The sequence below is a fragment of the Maniola jurtina genome, chromosome 23 (genome assembly GCF_905333055.1).
Source record: "Maniola jurtina chromosome 23, ilManJurt1.1, whole genome shotgun sequence".
Classification (NCBI taxonomy): Eukaryota; Metazoa; Arthropoda; class Insecta; order Lepidoptera; family Nymphalidae; genus Maniola; species Maniola jurtina.
The window spans coordinates 8,497,658-8,520,362 of NC_060051.1; the positions used below are offsets into that span (position 1 = coordinate 8,497,658).

The following is a 22,705-nucleotide window of genomic DNA, read 5'->3' on the forward strand; positions in this document are numbered from 1 at the left end:
CGCTAAAGCAAGTAATATTTAACTGCTTAAAACGCAAATAACTCCGAAAAATCTGAAGTCCGGTATTGAACCTTGGACAGGTTAGCAGGAAATTTCAGACTTGGGTCTTTCCTGTCTTAGGCCACATCATCACTTTCCATCAGGTGTGATTGTGGTCAAGCGGTTGCCTGTAATGAATGTAAAAAAAATGTATTGCTTGAATATATTTTTTATGCAATTTTAGCAATTAATAACATTTCCCTTCCAACACAGCGAAAAGTTCGTCCTAGGAGTTCTACCGACTTCAATTACAAGGTCGGGATTTGAATCGCCGACTTTTTGGATAAAATGCTCTCCTTGACCGATGAGATATTAGGGCTTAGCAAATTTTTATTTTTTTGAAATAACTAGCCGATGCCCGCGACTTCGCCCGCGTGGATTTAGGTTTTTCGAAATTCCTTGGGAACTCCTTGATTTTCCGGGACAAAAAGTAGCCTATGTGCTAATCCAGGATATTATCTATCTCCATTCCAAATTTCAGCCAAATCCGTCTAGTAGTTTTTGCGTGAAGGAGTAACAAACATACACACACACACACACACACACATACACACTTTCGCCTTTATAATATTAGTCTGATATTTGAAACCATAACGAATTTTTGGTGCCTATCCACGATTCGCCTGTTACGACTTATTGCAACACGAATGTATAATTTTGTGCTATAGAAAATCAATCGAGCGATGATTTCGATTGATTTTCAATCGTATCCGATTGATCTTGTACCGGTTGTAAGAAATGTTGGGATCAGGAAGGTTAACAAAATCAACAGATAAATTGGAATTAAAAGGGCAGGTTAAGCAGAAACGATGTATATTTCACCTTTTTACACGACTGCCCAAAAAAGGAGCATAAAGTTTTCATTTTTCAATGTTTACCTACCATAATAATTATGTATTTGAGTTTTTTAATGTTTGATTAAAAAAAATATTATGGCGGCAGCATGGCACCATTTTCAAATGTTAAAAATTTTAAAACTTTACAGTATTTTTTTTAATCTGTAGGTTTTTTTAGAAGTCTTGTGCCGCTTATATCAAGCTTACCACTGTAACTTGTATTATCTATATCCATCAAATTCAAAATATTTTTATTTAATTAAACTTTTACAAGTACTTTTGAATCGTCAAGAGCATCTACCACTGGTTTGGAATGCCTTTCCTACCGAGAAGAACCTGCAAGAAACTCGGCGGTTGCTCTTTTCAAAGATTTGACATCTATGGGTAGTAAGTCTACCAATGGCACTTTTTCCAATCCAGGGCAACGTTCCAGCACCTTCGGTGGATTCAATGGTAACATTATAGTAGTACTAGAGAATGCCCGCGACTTTGTCCGCGTGGATTCAGATTTCTGTAGATCCCGTGGGAACTGTTTGATTTTAGGGGATAAAAAGTTGGCTATTTCGATTACAGGGACGCAAGCTACTTCGGTACCAAATTTCATACAAATCGATTAAGTATCAGATGTAGGTATCTTTAGGAATCCCGCGGGAACTCTTTGATTTTCCGGGATAAAAAGTAGCCAGCTATGTCCGTCCCCGGGATATAAGCTAACCTTGTACCAAATTTTGTCAGGATCAGTTACACTGTTGGGCCGTGAAAAGGTAGTAGACAGACAGACAGATAGACAGACAGACAGACACACTTTCGCGTTTATGTAATTTCACATTTATGTGATTAGTATGGAAATATGGTATGGATTTACCCAAGTAGTAGTCAGCGATCATGGAGTGGAAGTACATGGCCATGTTCATGTTCTTGAAGTATCGTTCGCGTGCCGTGTCGCGGAACTGGCGATGGTACCAGTTCATCACGGAGACGCCATCTGCTTCGCGCTCAGACAGGTAGTTGGGAAGGTCATTACGGATCCTGAAAAAGTTTAATACAGAGACCTTCGTTTCGACGACCTCCCTAGCGGAGTGGTAAGCGCTGTGGTCTTATTAGTGCGAGGATCCGGGTTCGATTCCCGGCAGGGGTTTGGAATTTTATTATTTCTAAATGTCTGGTCTGGTGGGAGGCTTCGGCCGTCGCAAGTTACCACCCTACTGGCAAAGCCGTGCCGCCAAGCGATTCCGGTACGATGCCGTGTAGAAACCAAAGGAGTATGTGTTTAAAAAAAATACTGCCATATCCGTTCCAGGTTAGCCCGCTTCCATCTTAAACTGCATCATCACTTGCCACCAGATAAGATGGAAGTCAAGGGCTTGTATCTGAATAAAAAATATGTAAAAAAACAGAGAGACAGAGAGTTTGAGGATGGCAGATACTACAAAGAACCAAAACGTTCAGGACTTGGTTATAAATTGGATAAGTTATGAAAATATTGCTAAAGAGGTCTCGTATTTCCTGATGCGACCGATTGGAGAAGTTTCAGGTAGTTTCTGGGAAGTTTTAGTACGTTTAGTTTTAACAGCCTTATTAAACTTAAACTGATATGACAGTTAAAAAAACTTTACCATCAATTTACAAATACAAACAGACTCACCTTAAATACAGTAAAGAAGAACATGGAAAGTTAATGAAGAAATAGAAAGAGGAAGAGGAAGAAGAATTATTACAAACCTGGTCCAAAGTAAAGGTGGTATCCTCCTAACCGGAGGCAGATGGTACTGATAAACGTCATCAAGAACCTTGTCATCCAAGGATATCAAATCTTCTAGTTCGGTTTCGGAGAGACCACTCCTGGCTGCGGTGATGTAGGCTAGAGCGTGGAAGACGAGAAGTCTGCCATGCTGAAATAATGAAGTAAGATCACACTAATATTATAAAGGCGAAAGTTTGTATGTGTGTGTGTGTGTGTGTGTGTGTGTGTGTGTGTGTATGTTTGTTACTCTTTCACGAAAAAACTACTGGACGGATTTGGCTGAAATTCGGAATGGAGATAGATAATATCCTGGATTAGCACATAGGCTACTTTTTATCCCGGAAAACCAAAGAGTTCCCACGGGATTTCGAAAAACCTAAATCCACGCGGACGAAGTCGCGGGCGTCAGCTAGTAAATATATATAATGTAGATCTTACGAGATTGTGTAGCAAAGCTTTTGGCGAAGTTAATCCATACTAATATTATAAATGCGAAAGTGTGTCTGTCTGTCTATCTGTCTGTCTGTCTGTTACCTTTTTACGGCTTAGCAGTTTAACTGATTTTGACAAAATTTGGTACAGGATTAGCTTATATCCCGGGGACGGACATAGGCTACTTTTTATCCCGGAGTTCCCACGGGATTCCTAAAAACCTATCCGCTTAACCGATTTGTATGGGTACCGAGGTAGCTTGCGTCCCTGTAATTGACATAGGCATTTTATCCCAGAAACTCAAACAGTTCCCACGGGATCTTTAAAAACCTAAATCCACGCGGACGAAGTCGCGGGCGTCAGCTACCTAGTCTCAAATAAATTAATGTTTGGGAAACAAACAAGATCACACAAATTTTACAGTGCCACCATAAAAACAATCCTATTATTTTAAGACAGGGGACCACTCTGGATAAATTATATAAATAGCATAGCGTTTCATAAAAACAGCGCCTAATCTTTTAAGATAGAGAACCGCTTTAGAACCTTTAAAACAGGAAACTGGCTCAGGAAGAGAAGAAACAAACATTATCTAGAGAAAGTAACGGGGCAAGTGATTGGAAAATGAACTCAAAACATATCTTTTTGTACAGCAAAAAGATATGTTGTTCTGCCTAAAGCAAGATCTGTCGATTATAAATTGCGCAGAAAAAGGCATTTAAGACACACCTGTTTTTCGATTCTCTCAAACAGCATCATGATTGAGTCCATGACTGTAGAAGCTAAATGGGTTTCGGTAGGCTTTGTGTAACTTCGCCATCTGCAAACCTGCATAAGTCACAATTCATTAAATTGATGATGAAAAGTTTTTACTACTTACTTGATCAGATAACAATAATATGACTGGTTACCTACCTTATAAAATTAGTTAAATTGTATGTATGTATGTATGACATATATTTTATTGAACTACAAAACACAAATGTCAGGTTACAAAAAAGAAAACTTATTTAGATAAGTATAAAAAGCGGTCTTATCGCTAAATAGCGATCTCTTCCAGATAATCGAAAGCGAACAAACGGTAGTGGTAGGTACCTATAACACATTTTTAACCCCCGACCCAAAAAGAGAGGTGTTATAAGTTTGACGTGTGTATCTGTGTATCTGTGTATCTGTCTGTGGCATCGTAGCGCCTAAACGAATGAACCGATTTTAATTTACTTTTTTTTGTTTGAAAGGTGGCTTTGATCGAGAGTGTTCTTAGCTATAATCCAAAAAAATTGGTTCAGCCGTTTAAAAGTTATCAGCTATTTTCTAGTTTTCTTGTAGAAAAGAAGGTTAGATAACCCTTAGGTTCATAATATTCAAGTGTCAATTGACAAATGTCAAGCTGTCAAGATGGACGTTGCCTAGATATACATAATTATTTATTTGAAAATGATTTGTTTGGGGTGTTGAAAATTTTTAATTTACACTTGTATAAAGGGTAATTACCTACCTCAGCAAATACCAGCTTGACGAAGATAGGCAAAGAACAACTGGCTATAGCATTGGAGACCAGCCGCCATTGATAGTTCGACAGATCTCGTGCAGCCGACGCCATCCAAAGCCTTAAAAAAGTATGATCAAACTAGAAAATATATAACAATAATCTCATTTCATCGTATTCATTATAATAGTATAGTTTCAAGCCATCACCAGCCGACCCACTAATGAACACAGGTTTTCTCTTATAATGAGAATTTAGGCCACATAGGCCAACTGTAGATAGGCACACTTCACAGTTTCTTTCATACAGTTTCTTCCCGATCTTTTCCTTACCGTTAAAGCAAGGTAGAAGAAATATTTAAGGTGCAGGAGACTGGTCAGTTGTTGATTTTAAGTTTTTGTGTTGTTCAGTTTGAGAAATTAGTCAAAATAATGAGTTTCATATGAGTTACTCACATATTAGTCGATACTATAACTAATTTCTTAAACTGGACCCTTTCAAGTAAAGATTTTTAGATAAACCTGTGAGGATGATACTGCCATTGGCGCAATTAAAATGCTATAAGCCTACTTTGTCGTATCAGTTTACAAATTGCGAAAAACCAAATTAAATTTGAATATCGCGGGCAGACCCGTCTCATGCACATTACGTGTCTATTTTAGTGAAAGATTTTTCATAGGTGAGAACTCTGACACTAACTTCAAAACTTGCATAGCCAACTCCTCGCCCAAAGCTTTAACTTCCAGGAAATTTTCTTCGGAATCAATCATTCTTCGGAGAACATCGTACTCCTTTGATACTTCAGGGTTGGCTTCCTCGCATGCACAAGTTACTATGATCTGCAAAATTGAAAAAATCACCAGTAGGTGATTAGACACCTAGGAAGTAAATGGTATATCATAAGTTCATCATCAGAGAATGGCTAAGCGCGGGATTTTCTATGCCTCCATTCAGAAAGTTACGGGTATTTGTAGCAATTTCTCAGAAGAATTTGGCCAGTGTCAGTTTTCCACTTTTCCCGACCGGGCATTAACTGCAGTGTCTTTAATCTAAAACTGGTTTGAGGGTCTCGATATCACTAAGGTTTGGTTACTGTCATTGACTTCAGTCAACGTTGCCAGCGCATTTTCAAGTGGATTATCCCTCTTGCAACTAAAATCAATTTAAAAAAACTCACTTTACAATGCGGTGGTAATCTAGTTGGTAGCCAAGACACCTTATTGTTCTCAGTACCGATGCCAGTGAGCTGGTCTACTGAGTCCAGGTACAACAGTAAGGGTTGTTGCTGTGAAGCCATGGTTAGGAGCTGCTTGAAGTGTGCTGTGAGAGGAACAAGGTCATCCGGTATGCCCTCGAAGGGGAGGGCAAAGTTGTAGGATATCTGAAAAATTTTACATTACTTTGAGGAACCCCTAAAAGACTATAAAACTCAATCATCTCTCATGAGTAAAAAATAATTGAGTTGCGTATAGTGAATAAATAAAAAAAATAGATTTAATAGAAAATAAAGCAAGATAAGATAGTTCTTATCTATCGTTTCTAGTGACAAGTGTAAATTAAAAATTTATAACACCCCCGACAAGTGAAAGTTACAGTAGGTAACTAAAAAAGAGCTGATGACTTTTAAACGGCTGAACCGATTTTCTTGGATTGTAGCTAAGAACACTCTCGATCAAGCCACCTTTCAAACAAATCGGTTAATTAGTTTAGAAGCTACGATGCCACAGACAGATACACAGATACATACGTCAAACTTATAACTCCTCTTTTTGGGTTGGGGGTTTAAAAACGGAATGGTCTGTCAATTACATTCTAATGAAACCAGACAATCCAGGTGATATGCTAGGAGTCAATATGAGAAAAATCTGATCGTATTCCCCTAACCTACTTAGCTTCAAAAAATCAAGAGAACTATTTTATAGAAAGTACCTGTTGACAAATAGATATAAGTGTAGGTGTAAGAGCGCTAGAATCTGGTGTAGTTCCGAGGAATCTGATGATGTTGGTTGGTCGCACTTCTGCAAACCATGTATTGAGGGACATTGCAGAACTCTTCGCTAAAAGACTTGTTTTTCCGCAACCACCTAAAAAAATCTGTATTATAATATAGGTATAAATATTTATTATTTATTTATTTATTTAAACAATATTGTACAAAAATGCAAAGAGAATAATAAATGATACACTTATACAAATACAAAGGGCGACCTTATCACTAAAGTGATCACTCCCAGGTAACCTTCTTAACCAGGTAAGGTTATTATCTATGTGGTTTGTTCATTTAAGGGGTTTTTTTCTAAAAAACAAGATTATTAGCCATGCTAATCATGACTAATAGGTACTCCCATTACCCCTTCAATTAAGCGCAAAACTTGTGCCAGGAGCTGGTACGATAATAAAGCAACGGGTGGGGTTTGAACTTTGAACCACCGACCTTTCGGAATTCAGTCCGCTCCTCAACCGTTTTTTTTTTTATTTATTTAATAGGAAGCCAACGGTATACAAAGAAAAGTAACTATGACGACTTATATAAACTTAGGACTATCAATGTATACTCACTTACAGACTAACTCAACATGCTTAATCTAAAACTTCTAAATAGTAAAACTTAACCTAAGACATTCTTTGCATAAAATCTATAATAATTAAATTAATTACTCAATAAGCCAAAAGTACAACAATTTTTAAAACTAACAATAAAAACTACAAAAAAGACTAAAAATAGCACCCTACAATTTCAAAATGAATCTTTAAATATTTTATATTAGACTTACTATGGAATATTCAAAGACTCATTAGGTGGTTTTTAATTTTGTTTTTAAATAACGAAGCGGAGTGTTGAAAAATATCTAGGTTGACCACCTATAGTATCTAGGTTGTAGTATAACCGTTGAACTATTGAGGTTACTTTGAGGTTTGATACTTTGATAGGGATAACGTTGGATTCAAATTCAGTATTATAACCCCTCAGAGTTTCCATTTCCCGTAACCTTCCTTCAGTCCGATTCCCATTTTACTAAAATTCAGTATTACCCCTCACAGTTTCCATTTCCAGTAACCTTCTTTCAGTCCGATTCCCATTTTACTAAAATTCAGTATTACCCCTCACAGTTTCCATTTCCAGTAACCTTCCTTCACCATTCCCATTTTATTAATTGGAATTGGGCTTACTTCGAAAATTTACTCTAGCTAGGGCAACATTATTCAAGTGTTGTCTTTGAAAACTTTTCTTAATAATGCAGATATTTTGACTAGACACTTTATGCGTTACCTAATGGTTCTTCTTTCTACTACTATTACTAGGCTACTAGTACCTACTAGGCTTCTAGTACCTACAAGGCACACCATTAAATAATCTACTTTTAACACTATACCTTCTCCATAAAGTACCAGTGGCTTATCGGAATCATTTAGCATATAGTTCTCAATGTAGTTGAGATCATCTTCTCTTCCATGGAACACCTTGACAGAGTTGTTACAAGCATGCAGATGTTGCAGTATTTCTGTCACTATCTGTCCTTGTGCACTGCTGTCTTCTTTACGCATTGCCCTTGAAATGAGGATTCATTAGGTACCTTTATTCATTAAAAAAAAAACAGTCAAGTGCGAGTTGGGCTCGCGTACTGAGGGTTCCGTACTCGGGTATTTCTCCAACATTTTGCACGATAAATCAAAAACTATTATGCATAAAAATAAATGAAAATCTGTTTTAGAATGTACAGGTAAAGCCCTTTCATTATTATGATACCCCACTTTGTATAGTTATCTATCTTACTTTGAAAATTGAAATTCATTTTAATTTTTTTTTAATGATACTTATAAACAGAAATTCACGGTTTTCGGATTTATTACTTTACTTGTGCTATTAGACCTACCTAGTACCTACCTCCTAAATTTCATGGTTCTAGGTCAACGGGAAGTACCCTATAGGTTCTTGATAATACCATAAACACAGTTTTAAAGAAGATAGCTAACGAGTGTAAATTAAAAATTTATAACACCCCCCGACAAGTGAAGGTTACAGTAACTAGAAAAGAGCTGATAACTTTCAAACGGCTGAACCGATTTTCTGGGATTATAGCTAAACACTCTCGGTCAAGCCACCTTTCAAGCAAAAAAAAAAAAATTAAATCGGTTCATTAGTTTAGGAGCTACGATGCCACAGACAGATACACAGACACACAGATACACACGTCAAACTTATAACACCCCTCTTTTTGGGTCGGGGGTAAAAAAGGTCGATAGAAAGAATTTAAAATAACTAAGCTTAGTTTCATTGACTTACCTATCAACCAGCTTTATAATGTTTTTATAGAAATGTGTGATGAAATGGTTGAGGTATTCGCCGTGCGTCTCATTGTCCAATCCATCCCGCCCTATCCACTCTACTGTATACCTGTAAATTTAGTAATGAACATGAGAATAATCTAAATCTCGTCTGGATAATCACAACTTTACCCTATCCGATCTTAGTCTAAAGTCTAAACCATAAGTACCTGTATAAAAGTCACCATCAGTATTCAGTAAATTCAAATTCAAATTATTTTTATTCAATTAGACTTTAACAAGTTCTTTTGAATCGTCAAAAGCAAGAAACTCGGCGGTTGCTCTTTTCAAAAAATTGATATACAATATTATGCCATGTATAAAAGCAATTGAAGTCCCGCGCACTGCTGCAGCGAGCTGCAGGTCAAATCCACGCTGTTTTATCATTTACATAATCTTCGATTGAATAATATGCTTTTCTCAGCAGCATATTTTTAATAGATTTTTTGAACCTGTGTAAAGACAAGTCCAAAATTGATTGAGTAATTTTGTTAGAAAAGATTATACCCATTCCCATAAATGACTTTTGGACCTTCCTGAGGCGGAGCGTAGGAGTCGCAAGTAACCTACACTATAGTGTGAATCTTTAGTTACATTTATTAGTAACATGTATTACATACAGTAAATATTATATACCGGATTCCTAATTTGTGTTTTGTTAAACTTTAGAGTCATAAAAGGCTTCTAAGCCGGATACTAAGACTCATTACTGCACCCTAAACCCCATACTGGCGGCAATATGGGGCATTAATCCATAATTGTAACATTTTGCCTTTCAGAAAGATCAATTGCTCTGCTCAGTCTTGATAAGAGTCATAAGTTTACATGCAAGCAAGCTGAAGTGGCAATGGGCAGGCCAGCTGAACCCACGGCCGTTGGGGCAGACGTGTTCTGGAGTGGAGACCGCGTACCGGTAAGCGCAGTGTGGGACGACCTCCTGCCCGCTGGACTGATGACCTGAAGAAGGTGGCGGGGAGCGGGTGGATGAGGAAAGCGCGCTTTTGGAAAAGCCTATGTCCAGCAGTGGACGCTTACAGGCTGATGGAATGGAATGGAAGCAAGTAATAAGTAATTTTGACTTTGATCAAGACTTACTTTTGTATATTTGTAGTCTCGATCTTATTAGGCAATCGGACATCCCTCAAATCGGCTAAAAGCTTAGAAGCCTCAGCATCCAAGCTCCTGTTGAGGATGTCCACGAAGTTGCTGGCCTTCTTCAGGTTCTGGAGGTTGATGTTATTGATGTACCGGACGTAGGCCAGACAGTGGTTTTTAGTGTTCTTCACGTTTAGTACTCCGTTGATTACTTCTCGTTCAGTTACTGTGAACAAGATAACTTAGATAAGATTTGACTAAATAACCTGAAATATTCGGAGTATTTTCTTCTTTTAGTAAGAAGAAAATGCCCAATGCTGAAGAAAAGAAATGAAGAAAATACTCGTAGGGCGGCTAGCATTTAGTTCGATCCAATATCGAGAAAATTTCGTACTGAATTTGACAATAATATGTGTATAGGATACAGTGACGGATTAACCCTTAATCAAATTAAGCAATTGCCTAGGGCATCACGTCTGAGGGGGCACCAGAAGAAGCACAAAAAAAATCCATCCTTTGGGCATTACATCTCACTCTCACGTCACCAAAAAAAGTTTCTAGGACTAATAAGGGACTAATCTGAAAATTCGCGCGTTTTAAGTTGACATAGCGTCCGACCTAGAGTCATAACCCCACTCCCGCTTGCCCACTCGCTGCCCGCTTGTGCATTCGACAATTCGAATGCCCCCGAAAGCTGCAAGGCGCATTTCAATAAATAAATAAATTATGCTTTGTTAGGGTGTCGTACCTCAAAAGGAGAAATGGAACCCTTAACGAACGGATCACTTTGTTGTCTGTCTGTCTGTCAAGAAACCTATAGGGTACTTCCCGTTGACATAGAATCATGAAATTTGGTAGGTAGGTAGGTCTTATAGCACAAGTACGGGAATAAATCTGAAAACCGCGAATTTGTGGTTACATCATTTAAAAAAAAATATGTTTCAATTTTCAAAATAAAATAACTATACCGAGTGGGGTATCATTTGAAAGGGCTTTACCTGTACATCCTAAAACAGATTTTTATTTATTTTTATGTATATCTAATAGCTTTTGATTTATCGTGCAAAATGTTGGAAAAAATACTCGAGTACGGAACCCTCAGTGCGCGAGTCTGACTCGCACTTGGCCGGTTTTTTACTGTTGTCGCACCTACTCCACTTCTAAAGTACGTTACCTCTCATCATCTTATTTTACAAAAAACTAATGTTTTTAGGCAGTAAAGGTTTAAAAAGACCGATTCTAGTAAACATACGGATAGGGGGGCCCACAGACATGGATTGCTTAGGGCATCAAGTAGTCTTAATCCGTCACTGATAGGATAGGATAGGAAGGAAGCGTCTGATAAGATTAGAGAATATATTATATGATATTTTAAATCTAGATCAATTTTTAAAAGTATTTTAAGAATTCGGATTACTTATGCTGTGAAAACTTTTGTAGTCTAGTAGAGATTGCTCTAAGCAAAAAAAGGCCGCCTTTGCACACAATTGTTTTTTTCTGTTTTCTTCTTTATGTGTTGTGTTCCTTTACATGTGTTTTTATGTGCAATAAAGTGTTATATCTATCTATCTAAGTTATAAAAAATGCAAATTGTATCCACATAATTTTCTTCACCAAATAGAATATGGTCATTGATCAGTGATGAATCCGAGATCGCTAGAATGTATTTGGGATTCAAATATCACAGTAGGATCCTTACCAGACATAAAGTAATTATGCATAGCATCCTTATCCATTTTGCCAGCATTGTAAAGCTGTAGGGATGCTTTGCGGAACAGCTTCTGCATTTTGGTGAGAGTGTCCCACCAGACCGCCTGGTCCTCTGCTTGTAGTTTCGGCACTCTCTGGAAAGTTAAAAATCCATACTTAATATTATAAATGCGAAAGTGTCTGTCTGTCTGTCTGCTACCTTTTCACAGCCCAACAGTTTAACCGATTCTGACGAAAGGTATGGGGTTAGTTTATATCCCGGGGATGGACATGGGCTACTTTTTATCCCCGAAAATCAAAGAGTTCCCGCGGGATTCCTATAGACCCATCCACTTAACCAATTTGTATGTTTGGTACCGAAGTAGCTTGCGTCCCTGTAATCGAAATAGGCAACTTTTAATCCCGGAAAATCAAACAGGTCCCACGGGGTCTATTAAAAATCTAAATCCACGCGGACGAAGTCGCGGGCATCCTCTAGTATTTAGATAATAGAGTTTGATTTTCATTTGACTCAATTTAAAATATTCATAAAGCATAGTCAATATACAGGTCAAAATTGGTACGGGTCACTAATCCATACTAATATTATAAATGCGAAAGTGTGTCTGTCTATCTGTCTGCTACGTTTTCATAGCCCAACCGCTGAACCGATTTTAATGAAATTTGGTACAGACTTGGGGTATATCCCGGGGAAGGACTTAGGCTACTTTTTATCCCGGAAATTCGAAGAGTTTCCACAGGATTAAAAAGCCAAAATCCACGCGGACGAAGCCGTGGGCATCCTCTAGTTTTACATAAACAAGTTTAAAAGGTCCCTGATCGCTAATGTAATAGCGAAAATGCCTTAAACTTTTCAACTAAAAACAAAGACCAAGTGGAGGAACTATCTAAAGACTAAACTCTTAATTCACACTTAAACAAAGACTATAAATACAGCTTCCACTGAGCAATTAATAAAGTCAGTCTCTCTGAGCGAAAGAAGAACAACTTTAAATCAAGTTTACTGTTCACTATTCAATGGGTTCGAGTATTGAAATTGATAAAGTTTGTTTTATGCTCGTTCAACTTTTTACCCGACTGCGGCAAAGCCAAAAGGAAGGGTTACTTTAAATGATTTTAGCAGTCTATGTATGTTTGTATCCAGATTCTGTGTGTTCTACCGTAGTGCCTAAACTACTGGGTTGATTTAATGAATGAGGTGTCAATTGATTCGTTGTAAAGGCCCGGGCGACATAGGCTATATTTTATACGAAAAAAATGACCTAACGTATAAAACATCAAAAAAGTAGGGGTCTCCAAAAAGTTTTTTTTTTGCTTTTGTATTGAGTGGGATGTCAAATGAAAGAGAAGAAAATTCTGAGTTCATAAATATAAATCTACTACAGCATTAAAATATACCAAGCGACAGAAAAACAATTTTACTGTAATATTTCAGCGTTTATTAAGACGATCGCAGTCGGGTTTTAATTTTTTGTGTTTTAACTTTTAATAGGTAAATATTGTTAGCGATGTCGTATTCTTTGGATTTTTTAAATCGGATATTTAAGTTAGCCTTTGACTGCAATCTCACCTGGTGGTGAGTGATAATGCAGTCTAAGATGGAAGCGGGCTAACCTTGGGAAGGGCAGTTTTTGGTAAACCCATACCTCTTTGGTTTCTGCACGGTATCGTACCGGAACGCTAAATCTCTTTGCAGCACGGCCTTGCTGGTAGGGTGGTAACTAGCCACGGCCGAAACCTCCCACCAGACCAGACCAGAGAAAATGTAGAAATTAATAATTCTGCCGGGAATCGAACCTGGGACCTCCCACCAATAAAAGCACAGCGATCATCAGTGCGCCAGGAGGTCGTCAAAGTTTATTGTTGAGAGTATTGAAATTCATAAAGATTGTTTTATGCTTTTCCAACTTTTAATAGGTAAATATTGTTAAGTATCTTTTGTCCAAAGAAAGGTTTATCCTTTGCCACAACATTTCATTTCAGTCCATAGACAAATAACCAAGCGAAAATCTTTTGTCTGCCTACATTGTAGTACTTACAAGAAATTAATTTCTGGCTCTTTCTCTATGGTTTCGTGATTTTATTGATTTTCGTTTTCAAATATATAGGTACTCAGATCTTTATCTCAGATCAGACTTGGGCGCGTTTGGAACCCTCGTAATAGTTTTAAGTTACGTAATTACTAATTAACTATCACAACTATATCGTACAAATTTAACAATTTCGACCATCAAAAGGAGTACAATTGAACCTACTTTGGATAAATGATTTTGACTTTGACTTTGACTATAAAATAATAGTTTTAACATAATATGACTCCCAGTTAATGCACTATATCGTACAAAAACAATTTCGACTATCAAAAGGACTACAATTGTACCTACTTTGAATTGGTTTTGACTTTGACTATAAAATAATAATTTTTAACATAATATGTCTCCCAGTTAATGGAACCAATAGCCTCAGGTATATGCTCGGTCAAGATGGGTCGTAAAAAGTAGCTAGAGATATCATAGATAACCTTGTTATTAAAGTTGATCAGTATAGAAGATATGGGCTGCAGTACTGACACCGGTGGCACAGCATTGGAGTCCTTCTTGTACCAGGTATCCAAGAGAATCACGTCCACTCCTCCCGCCGCCAGCTCGTCTCTTAACATCTGCAGCTCTGATGATAACACGTAGGTTGGTATTGGTCTGAAAAAGGTTAACTTGCTAGAGTTTCAGTTGGAAAAGTGACGAAGTTGAAATCAATTCCAAGCTTCAAAGTTTGGAACTTCGACGCAACGTTGCCTGTCTATTGGTATTCTACAGGATATATTTCAGAGATTGTCTCCAAGATTGTTTGACCTGGCTTTTCCTTCAGCTTTCTACTATCGTATCGCCAAAGACTGCAGTCGTACGTAAATTCCACGGAAACGTACGAAGCGATCTGCCTCCCCGTTTCTAATTCGAACCGCTAGCATATGGAACGTCCTTACAGCATCTTTTCTCTCCTCCAATACATACAAGTCATACAAGTGAATAGGCATCTTCTAGCAAGCGCGCTCCATCTTAGTCTGCACCATCACTTGCCAGCAGGTCTGATTGCAGCCAAGCGCAAATCTACATGAAAATTAAAAAAAAAACAAATAGGAAATCCCTTCAAGAATCCCTTGTCCAGCGGTAGATTATGAAGACCAAAATTTTCCTGGTAAAGTCAAAAGTCAAACTTGGATACTATTGTACACTTTCTGACTGTCAAACAATGATGTAGTAGTGATAATTATTTATTATATATATGAGGGTACCAAACCAAACGTATTAATTTTTCTAGCAGGTTACCAGTTAGTTAGTTTACCTGTATCCATATTTCTGTCCCAGGAACACCACAAAGTTAGGTCCCATGGACAAACGCTGGCAGTTTTTGATCTCTCTCATACAGAGCTCTGTTGTCATGTGGTCATCTGTTGCTTCGTCTCGGACCCCCCATCTCATATCTACCACCTGGAATATAAAGTGTAAAGATACCCATATTAGAAATGCGTAAGTGGGTTTGTTTGTTGGTTTGTCCTTCAATCACGTACGGAACAACGGATCGACGTGATTTTTTGCGTAGTTATACTTAAAGATCTGGAGAATACCTACCTTTTATTCCAGAAAATCAAAGAGTTTCCACGGGATTTTTAAAATGTCGTCGCGGGATTCAGCTAAGTCCTAAAGAGTTCCCACTGGATTAACCTAATTCACCTGGACGAAGCGGCTGGTATCAACTAATCCTCCATACTATATACTATTATACAATACTATACTATATATACTATAATATTATAAATGCGAAAGTGTGTCTGTCTGTCTGTCTGCTACCTTTTCACGGCCCAACAGTTTAACCGATTCTGACGAAAGGTACAGGGTTAGCTTTCCCTAGGTTAAGTCCCGGGGACGGACATAGGCTACTTTTTATCCCGGAAAATCAAAGAGTTCCCACGGGATTCCCAAAAACCCATCCGCTTAACCGATTTATATGAAATTTGGCACCGAGATAACTTGCGTCTCTGTAATTGACAAAGGCAACTTTTTATCCCGGAAAATCAAACAGTCCCCACGGGATCTTTCAAACCTAAATCCACGCGGACGAAGTCGCGGGCATCCTCTAGTCCATACTAATATTATAAATGCGAAAGTGTGTCTGTCTGTCTGTCTGTCTGTCTGCTACGTTTTCACAGCCCAACCGCTGAACCGATTTTAATGAAATTTTGTACAGACTTGGGGGGCATCCCGGGGAAGGACATAGGCTACTTTTTATCCCGGAAAATCAAACAGTTCCCACGGGATCTTTAAAAACCTCAATCCACGCGGACGAAGTCGCGGGCATCCTCTAGTATACTTAATAAATATGGTAACTAGAGTACAGGAGTTCGTTAACAAGTGCTCATAGCTCCGTAGTTTTAAATAGTACGTTTAGTACAACACGTGGCTAAGCTTCCGCCGACAGAAATATACCCGCAACTGTGGATTGTTGGTTTTTGTAACGCAAGTCGTACACGCAACAAGCTAAGCTATAGTAGAGCAATATATCTTATATACGAGCTGTAGGTAGATTTTGGAAAACCAGCATCATCATTATTACAAACGCTTGACAAAATTTATGATAATATTGTTTTTAACCCTCGACCCAAAAAGAGGGGTGTTATAAGTTTTACGTGTGTATCTGTGTGTGGCATCATAGCTCCTAAACTTATGGACTGATTTTAATTTAGTTTTTTTTGTTTGAAAGGTGGCTTGATCGAGAGTGTTCTTAGCTATAATCCAAGAAAATCGGTTCAGCCGTTTGAAAGTTATCAGCTCTTTTTAGTTACTGTAATCTTAACTTGTCGGGGATGTTATAAATTTTTAATTTACACTTGTTGCAACAATGCATTGTCGCTAAGAGTAAGCAAGGCTCGGTCAATCAGTGGTGATTACGATCGTCATATTGCTGTCATGTTAACGTAATCGCGGCCCTGCCTAGCTAATAAATGACTTTATTCACAAATATTCTAGTTTAACTTTTCGTGTTAACATAACCTGTGCATTTATTATTTAAATTAACTTAATAACCATAATGTAAGATTAATTTCTAACAATCCTTTCTTAATGGAGGTCTACATTATATTTAAAAATAGTTCTTCACCATCATTACCAGCCCACTACTGAGCACGGGTCAGATTGGCAGACATTGCACACCTTTTAGAATGTTATGTTGAACTATCAGGCATGCAGGTTCCTTCACGATGTTTTCCTTCACCTCTCAAACAAGTGGCATTTAAATGCCTTAAACGCACATAACTCTGAAAAGTTAAGGTGCCCGGGATTGAAACCCTGACCTACCAAATAGAATATGGATGTATTAACCACTAAGCTATCACCGCTCGACTGAACATTATAGCGCTGCTTTTTGTGTAAAGCAAGCTTTAAATGTTTACAAAACCTGTGGCCGGCTCTGGCTCAAGAATAGTTCAGTATTGTACTTGTAATAGAAAACATGCAATAGGTACTTTAACAATGAGTGCAATGGACTGGGGTTCGATTTTAAATTTTAATGATGATGGTAGAAAATCTTTTTTTATTTATTTAGATACAAGTTAGCCATTGATTGCTCTCACCTAGTGATAAGTGATGATGCATTAAAAATGGAAGCGGGCTAACCTGGAAGGGATAAGGCAGTTTTTACTAAATCCATACCCGTTGGTTTCTACACGGCATCGTCGTAGCGGACTGCTAAATCGTTTGGCGGCACGGCTTTGCCGGCACGGTGGTAACTAGCCACGGCCGAAGCCTCCCACCAAACCAGACCAGTGATATAAAAATTATAAAATTCAAAACCCTGTCGGGAATCGAACCTGCACCAACTCACCGGAAAGCGCAGCGAGACTTCTCACTAATTGGACAAACGTCATCAAAATATGTCACACGCTATGTTGGAACATACATCAATACAAACATTCATACATCCATACTTACACTCATACATAAGTACATAGTATATTATTAACTGTTAAAATCATAACCCTTTGTCGTAGTCGGGTAAAAGGAAACAGATGTTTTTGGTGACCAAAAATGATCTCAAAATCAGTTTTGATTCTTAAATTTCGAGAAAACTTACCAGTGACAGCTTTTGAGATTAATAACGGTTCAGAAGTCGTTTCTGAAAACCTTTCTCTATTCGATTGACGGGCAAAGCTCCCTTTTGCATTTACAAGGAAAACCTCGGGTTTACTGAGGGATTATTATGAGAGACAAATCAAAGGGGATTAAGGGGAAGCATGCCATTGGGTTTTTAATAATATTTAATTACTAGAGGATGCCCGCGACTTCGCCCGCGTGGATTTCGGTTTTTTTTAATGCCGTAGGAACTCCTTGATTTCCGGGATGAAAAGTAACCTATGTCCTTCCCTGGGAAGTATCCCACGTCTGTAGCAAATTTCATTAAAATCGATTCAGCAGTTGGGCCGTGAAAACGTAGTAGACAGACAGACAGACAGACACACTTTCGCATTTATAATATTAGTATGGATTAGTATGGAAGTATGGATAAAAGAGCGATGTAAAAGAGATGAAGTACACAACTTCAATAATATTAGTGTGATAAGGTATCACTTGGTTTATCGGTGAAAAAAACTTCGTGAGAAAATCTGCATGATTGAGACTTCTCCATAATGGGCTTAAATTCTCCATAGTCAAGGTGATGGACTATAAAAAGAGAGCGAGATATATTCCCAGTGGTAGGCTGGCAATGGGTTGAAAATAGTTGAGTCGATGAATTGCCTATTTATTTTTTCAAATCTAATCAAATCAAAACATTTTTACTCAATTAAACTTTTACAAGTAGGTACTTTTGATTCGTCAAATGCAACTACTAGACTACAGGCCCATGTTTAAAAATGGGTGGGTCATATGAACCACCAGGTGACGTATACAGGACGATATAAGAGCATAAAATAATAAGTTTCAGCACTATGCCGTCACTTGTAAGCTGTCCAACAGAGTGCTGGTGAGAATTGAAAAGTGCAGGTAGAGTGAGTACATTTTGGTCATATATTTTTGTACGGCATTTTTACCATCGATAGATCCATGAAAAATAATAAGAAAGCGCGCAGTGCCGTAAAAAAATGGTGCGCCACAAAGTCAGTAAATGTTTTGATTTTCTGACAATTTCCGGGGTAAATTTGGTCATTTAATTCTGTACGGCACTAGTTTCATACTGTTTCAATACAGCCTCTAATCCATTATTCCGCAACGCCGTACAAAAATCATGCGACAAGGGGAAAAAATTGAGGGTAGCAACCCCCTCTCTTTCCGTGGTCCGGGGGGTGATTTGAAACAACATAAAATTAATTTATTTTGAAAGTGTTTTATGCATAGATAATATTTTTTTACATGCCGTACATTTTCGTTGGTCCAAAGGTTTGTAGGGGATGTGGATATTATATACACACCCGTTCACTTCAGTTAGACGGCATAGTGATTTTATCATATTATCAATTGTTCTCTTCAAAAATATGTTAATGCCGTACAGTATCAGATGGCCATAAAGTACTACCCTTAAAATGGTAGCGTCATTTTCATCAGCCTAAAAGATATGGTCTGCATTAAAATGTACGGCATAATTTTTTCCTGATTTATTTATCTTAATACTATTTAAAACAAGGGAAAAGCGTAGAAAATTGCTATATTTTATTAATCTATGAATATTTAAACTTTTGCAATAATTTGAAAAATTTCAGTTTTTGTATTTATCTATAATTTTTTTTAGAACAGTTTCTTTTGAACGGCAATACTATATAACAATAGTATTTTACACTATCATGTTAAAAAAAAAGTTGCCGTACAGAGTCAAATGATTTTACAGCTTTAAAAATTAAGTATACCATGAAATTAAGATAATTATTGATACACATTCAAATGAACACTAATTTTTTACGGCATTATTTTTAATAGTACTTTTGAGTGCTAGATAATGTTTTGGAACCAAAGCCGTACTTTCTCAAATCACCCCCCGGACCACGGAAAGAGAGGGGGTTGCTACCCTCAATTTTTTCCCCTTGTCGCATGATTTTTGTACGGCGTTGCGGAATAATGGATTAGAGGCTGTATTGAAACAGTATGAAACTAGTGCCGTACAGAATTAAATGACCAAATTTACCCCGGAAATTGTCAGAAAATCAAAACATTTACTGACTTTGTGGCGCACCATTTTTTTACGGCACTGCGCGCTTTCTTATTATTTTTCATGGATCTATCGATGGTAAAAATGCCGTACAAAAATATATGACCAAAATGTACTCACTCTACCTGCACTTTTCAATTCTCACCAGCACTCTGTTGGACAGCTTACAAGTGACGGCATAGTGCTGAAACTTATTATTTTATGCTCTTATATCGTCCTGTATACGTCACCTGGTGGTTCATATGACCCACCCATTTTTAAACATGGGCCTGTAGTCTATACCACTTGTTCGGAATGCCTTTCCTAAAACCTCTACTTTTTGGAGCATTTTGTCTATATACGAGTATTTCATGCTAATATTTTTTTCGGATAGTGTTCCCCTTAATACAAATGAAGGATTTAGAAACTGAGAAGCGGAAGATATAAATTTTTATAGTATCCCGACAAATAATCACTGGTTCGCGGAAAACCGGCACTTTTTATATTCAAGCTTTTTCCTTAAAAATGTTAAAAATCAATATCCACGCGGACGAAGTCGCGGGCATCATCTAGTTACACTAATATTTTAAAGGTGAATTTTGGGTGTATGTATGTGTGTATGTTTGTTACTCTTTCATGCAAAAACTACTGAACGGATTTGGCTAAAATTCGGATTGGAGATAGATTATGCCCTGGAAGCAGTCATTATACAATGGAATACACTTCCAATAAACAATGAGTTCCTACGGGATTTTGAAAAACTTAAATCCACGCGGACGACGTCGCGGGCGTCAGCTAGTCACGCTAATATTATAAAGACGAAAGTTCGTGTGTATGTGTGTGTGTGTGTATGTTTGTTACTCCTTCACTCAAAAACTACTGGACGCATAGGGCTGTTTAGAACGGAGATAGATAATACCCTGGATTAGCACATAGGCTACTTATCCCGGAAAATCAAAGAGTTCCCACGGGATTTTTAAAAAACCTACATCCAGGTGAACGAAGTCGCGGGCGTCAGCTAATATTCAATAAATAGAAAGTAAAAATGGCAAAAGAAATAAACAGATCAGAGCAAAAACTTTTGGAAAGGTATGTCTTTGATAAACAAACTATTCAACTTAGAAGATAAGATAAGAAAAGAAAAACTTTTAAAACTTGCCTGAAACTCCAACCCATGTTTCTCCCGACAATAATCTTTGATTCGGGGATAACATTTTGCCATAAGAGTATTTCTCTCCATTGTTGTATCTGGAATGGAAAATATTTCAGTTATTTTTAACCGACTTTAAACAAAGGAGGAGGTTTTGTATTCCACTCTGGTTTTTTTACTAAAAAACATGTGTATGTTTGTTACGCGATTACTCCACCAAAATATGAACCGATTTTGATATTTTTTTTTGTTTGGTAGGTCATGCTTACAAGGTGGTTCCTTTTAGTTTGGTGAAGATCTGATGACTATCTTCGGAGATAGAAAAGAGAACTCCTCAGTGGATTAGAGTAAATTGCTCGCGATCGGTGTAAGAGCTGTAAACAGTAGGATTATAACCAGGTACTCACTTATAGCATATTTTAAAACAGTGGGGCCAATAAATTTTTTGAAATAAAACTGTTTACTAAGCGCGATCCTGACAATTTACTCTTGCATTGAGGAATTCTGTTCTCCATCTCCGAAGATGTTCATCAGATCTTCACCAAAATATGGAACCACCTGGAAAGTATAACCTTTCAAGCGAAAAAAGAATTATCCAAATCGGTCCAGGCGTCTTCGAGTAAGTGGGGTTCCATACATAAAAGTAAAAATAAAGATTCTGACGAATTGAGAACCCCTACTTTTTTGAAGTCAGTTAAAAATCGGCTCTTATTTCTCTAGGCAAAGCATATTTATGTACATATAGGTACGTTTATCTAAAGCCAGCATTGGACTAACCGCAATAACCGACATCGTTTTGCGGTTCGCCTGCAGGTGCGTCGGACGGTGGGTGTTAAATTAATTGTTTTATACAATGGAAACAATACAGTGATAGTCTAGTTGTTAAGATGTCGGCCTTCTATTCTAGAGGTCGGGGGTTCGATCCCGGGCACGCACTTCTAACCTCGACCGTCATGGCTTCGCACGAGTGGCTTATCATATTTTTTAGGGATCTCTAATTGTTTTAAAAATAAAATATAGCCTATGTCACTCAGGGATATTGTAGCTTTCTATTGGTGAAAGAATTTTCAAAATCGGTTCAGTAGTTCCAGTGTAGATCAATGTCGAAGAATTTATTTGGGACAAAAACCAAAAGGCTAGACAGACCAAGAACTGCACTTTTAAAGAAATTCGGGACTTGTTGGTGTTAGCTGGTGGGCGTGCTCTGCCTTTTTGGAGTGTTTTTTTTTGTTAAAACTGACTGGAAAGCCCTCTAAAGGGGTGCCGTGCGTATGTCGGCGAGCGCCGGCACAGACGGAGTCCATACTTGTATAGTTTAACTAACTTGTTACAAATAACTACAAACTTGACATTGGCTAATCTTTGTAAAGCCAGACGAGAGAGAAAAAAAGAAATCCGCAATATTAGGTACGGTTTATGGGGTTTATGGCTTTTTTAAATGCTGGATTAAGATTAATTTGGGGTAAGGTTGGTGGTAGCAACCCTGTTTTTTAACCCCCGACCCAAAAAGAGGGGTGTTATAAGTTTGACGTGTGTATCTGTGTATCTGTGTGTCTGTGTATCTGTGTATCTGTGTATCTGTGTATCTGTCTGTGGCATCGTAGCGCCTAAACGAATGAACCGATTTTAATTTAGTTTTTTTTGTTTGAAAGGTGGCTTGATCGAGAGTGTTCTTAGCTATAATCTAAAAAAATTGGTTCAGCCGTTTAAGAGTTATC

At 37.7% G+C, this 22,705-nt stretch overlaps 1 protein-coding gene across 1 annotated transcript in view; it reads right to left on the reverse strand.

The window, feature by feature from the left end:
• LOC123877461 (NACHT and WD repeat domain-containing protein 2) overlaps window positions 1–22,705 on the reverse strand; it is a 48,947-nt gene that overhangs the window by 15,719 nt on the left and 10,523 nt on the right. The window contains exons 3-16 of the mRNA XM_045924264.1: window positions 20,997–21,085; window positions 15,011–15,156; window positions 14,193–14,367; window positions 11,661–11,805; window positions 9,962–10,187; window positions 8,826–8,936; window positions 7,915–8,090; window positions 6,470–6,624; window positions 5,718–5,921; window positions 5,240–5,379; window positions 4,550–4,661; window positions 3,781–3,879; window positions 2,598–2,767; window positions 1,741–1,904 (exon numbers count right to left, since the gene is read on the reverse strand). Coding sequence (XP_045780220.1) covers window positions 1,741–1,904; window positions 2,598–2,767; window positions 3,781–3,879; window positions 4,550–4,661; window positions 5,240–5,379; window positions 5,718–5,921; window positions 6,470–6,624; window positions 7,915–8,090; window positions 8,826–8,936; window positions 9,962–10,187; window positions 11,661–11,805; window positions 14,193–14,367; window positions 15,011–15,156; window positions 20,997–21,085 — 2,112 coding nt within the window. The remainder of the gene's footprint in view (window positions 1–1,740; window positions 1,905–2,597; window positions 2,768–3,780; window positions 3,880–4,549; window positions 4,662–5,239; window positions 5,380–5,717; window positions 5,922–6,469; window positions 6,625–7,914; window positions 8,091–8,825; window positions 8,937–9,961; window positions 10,188–11,660; window positions 11,806–14,192; window positions 14,368–15,010; window positions 15,157–20,996; window positions 21,086–22,705) is intronic.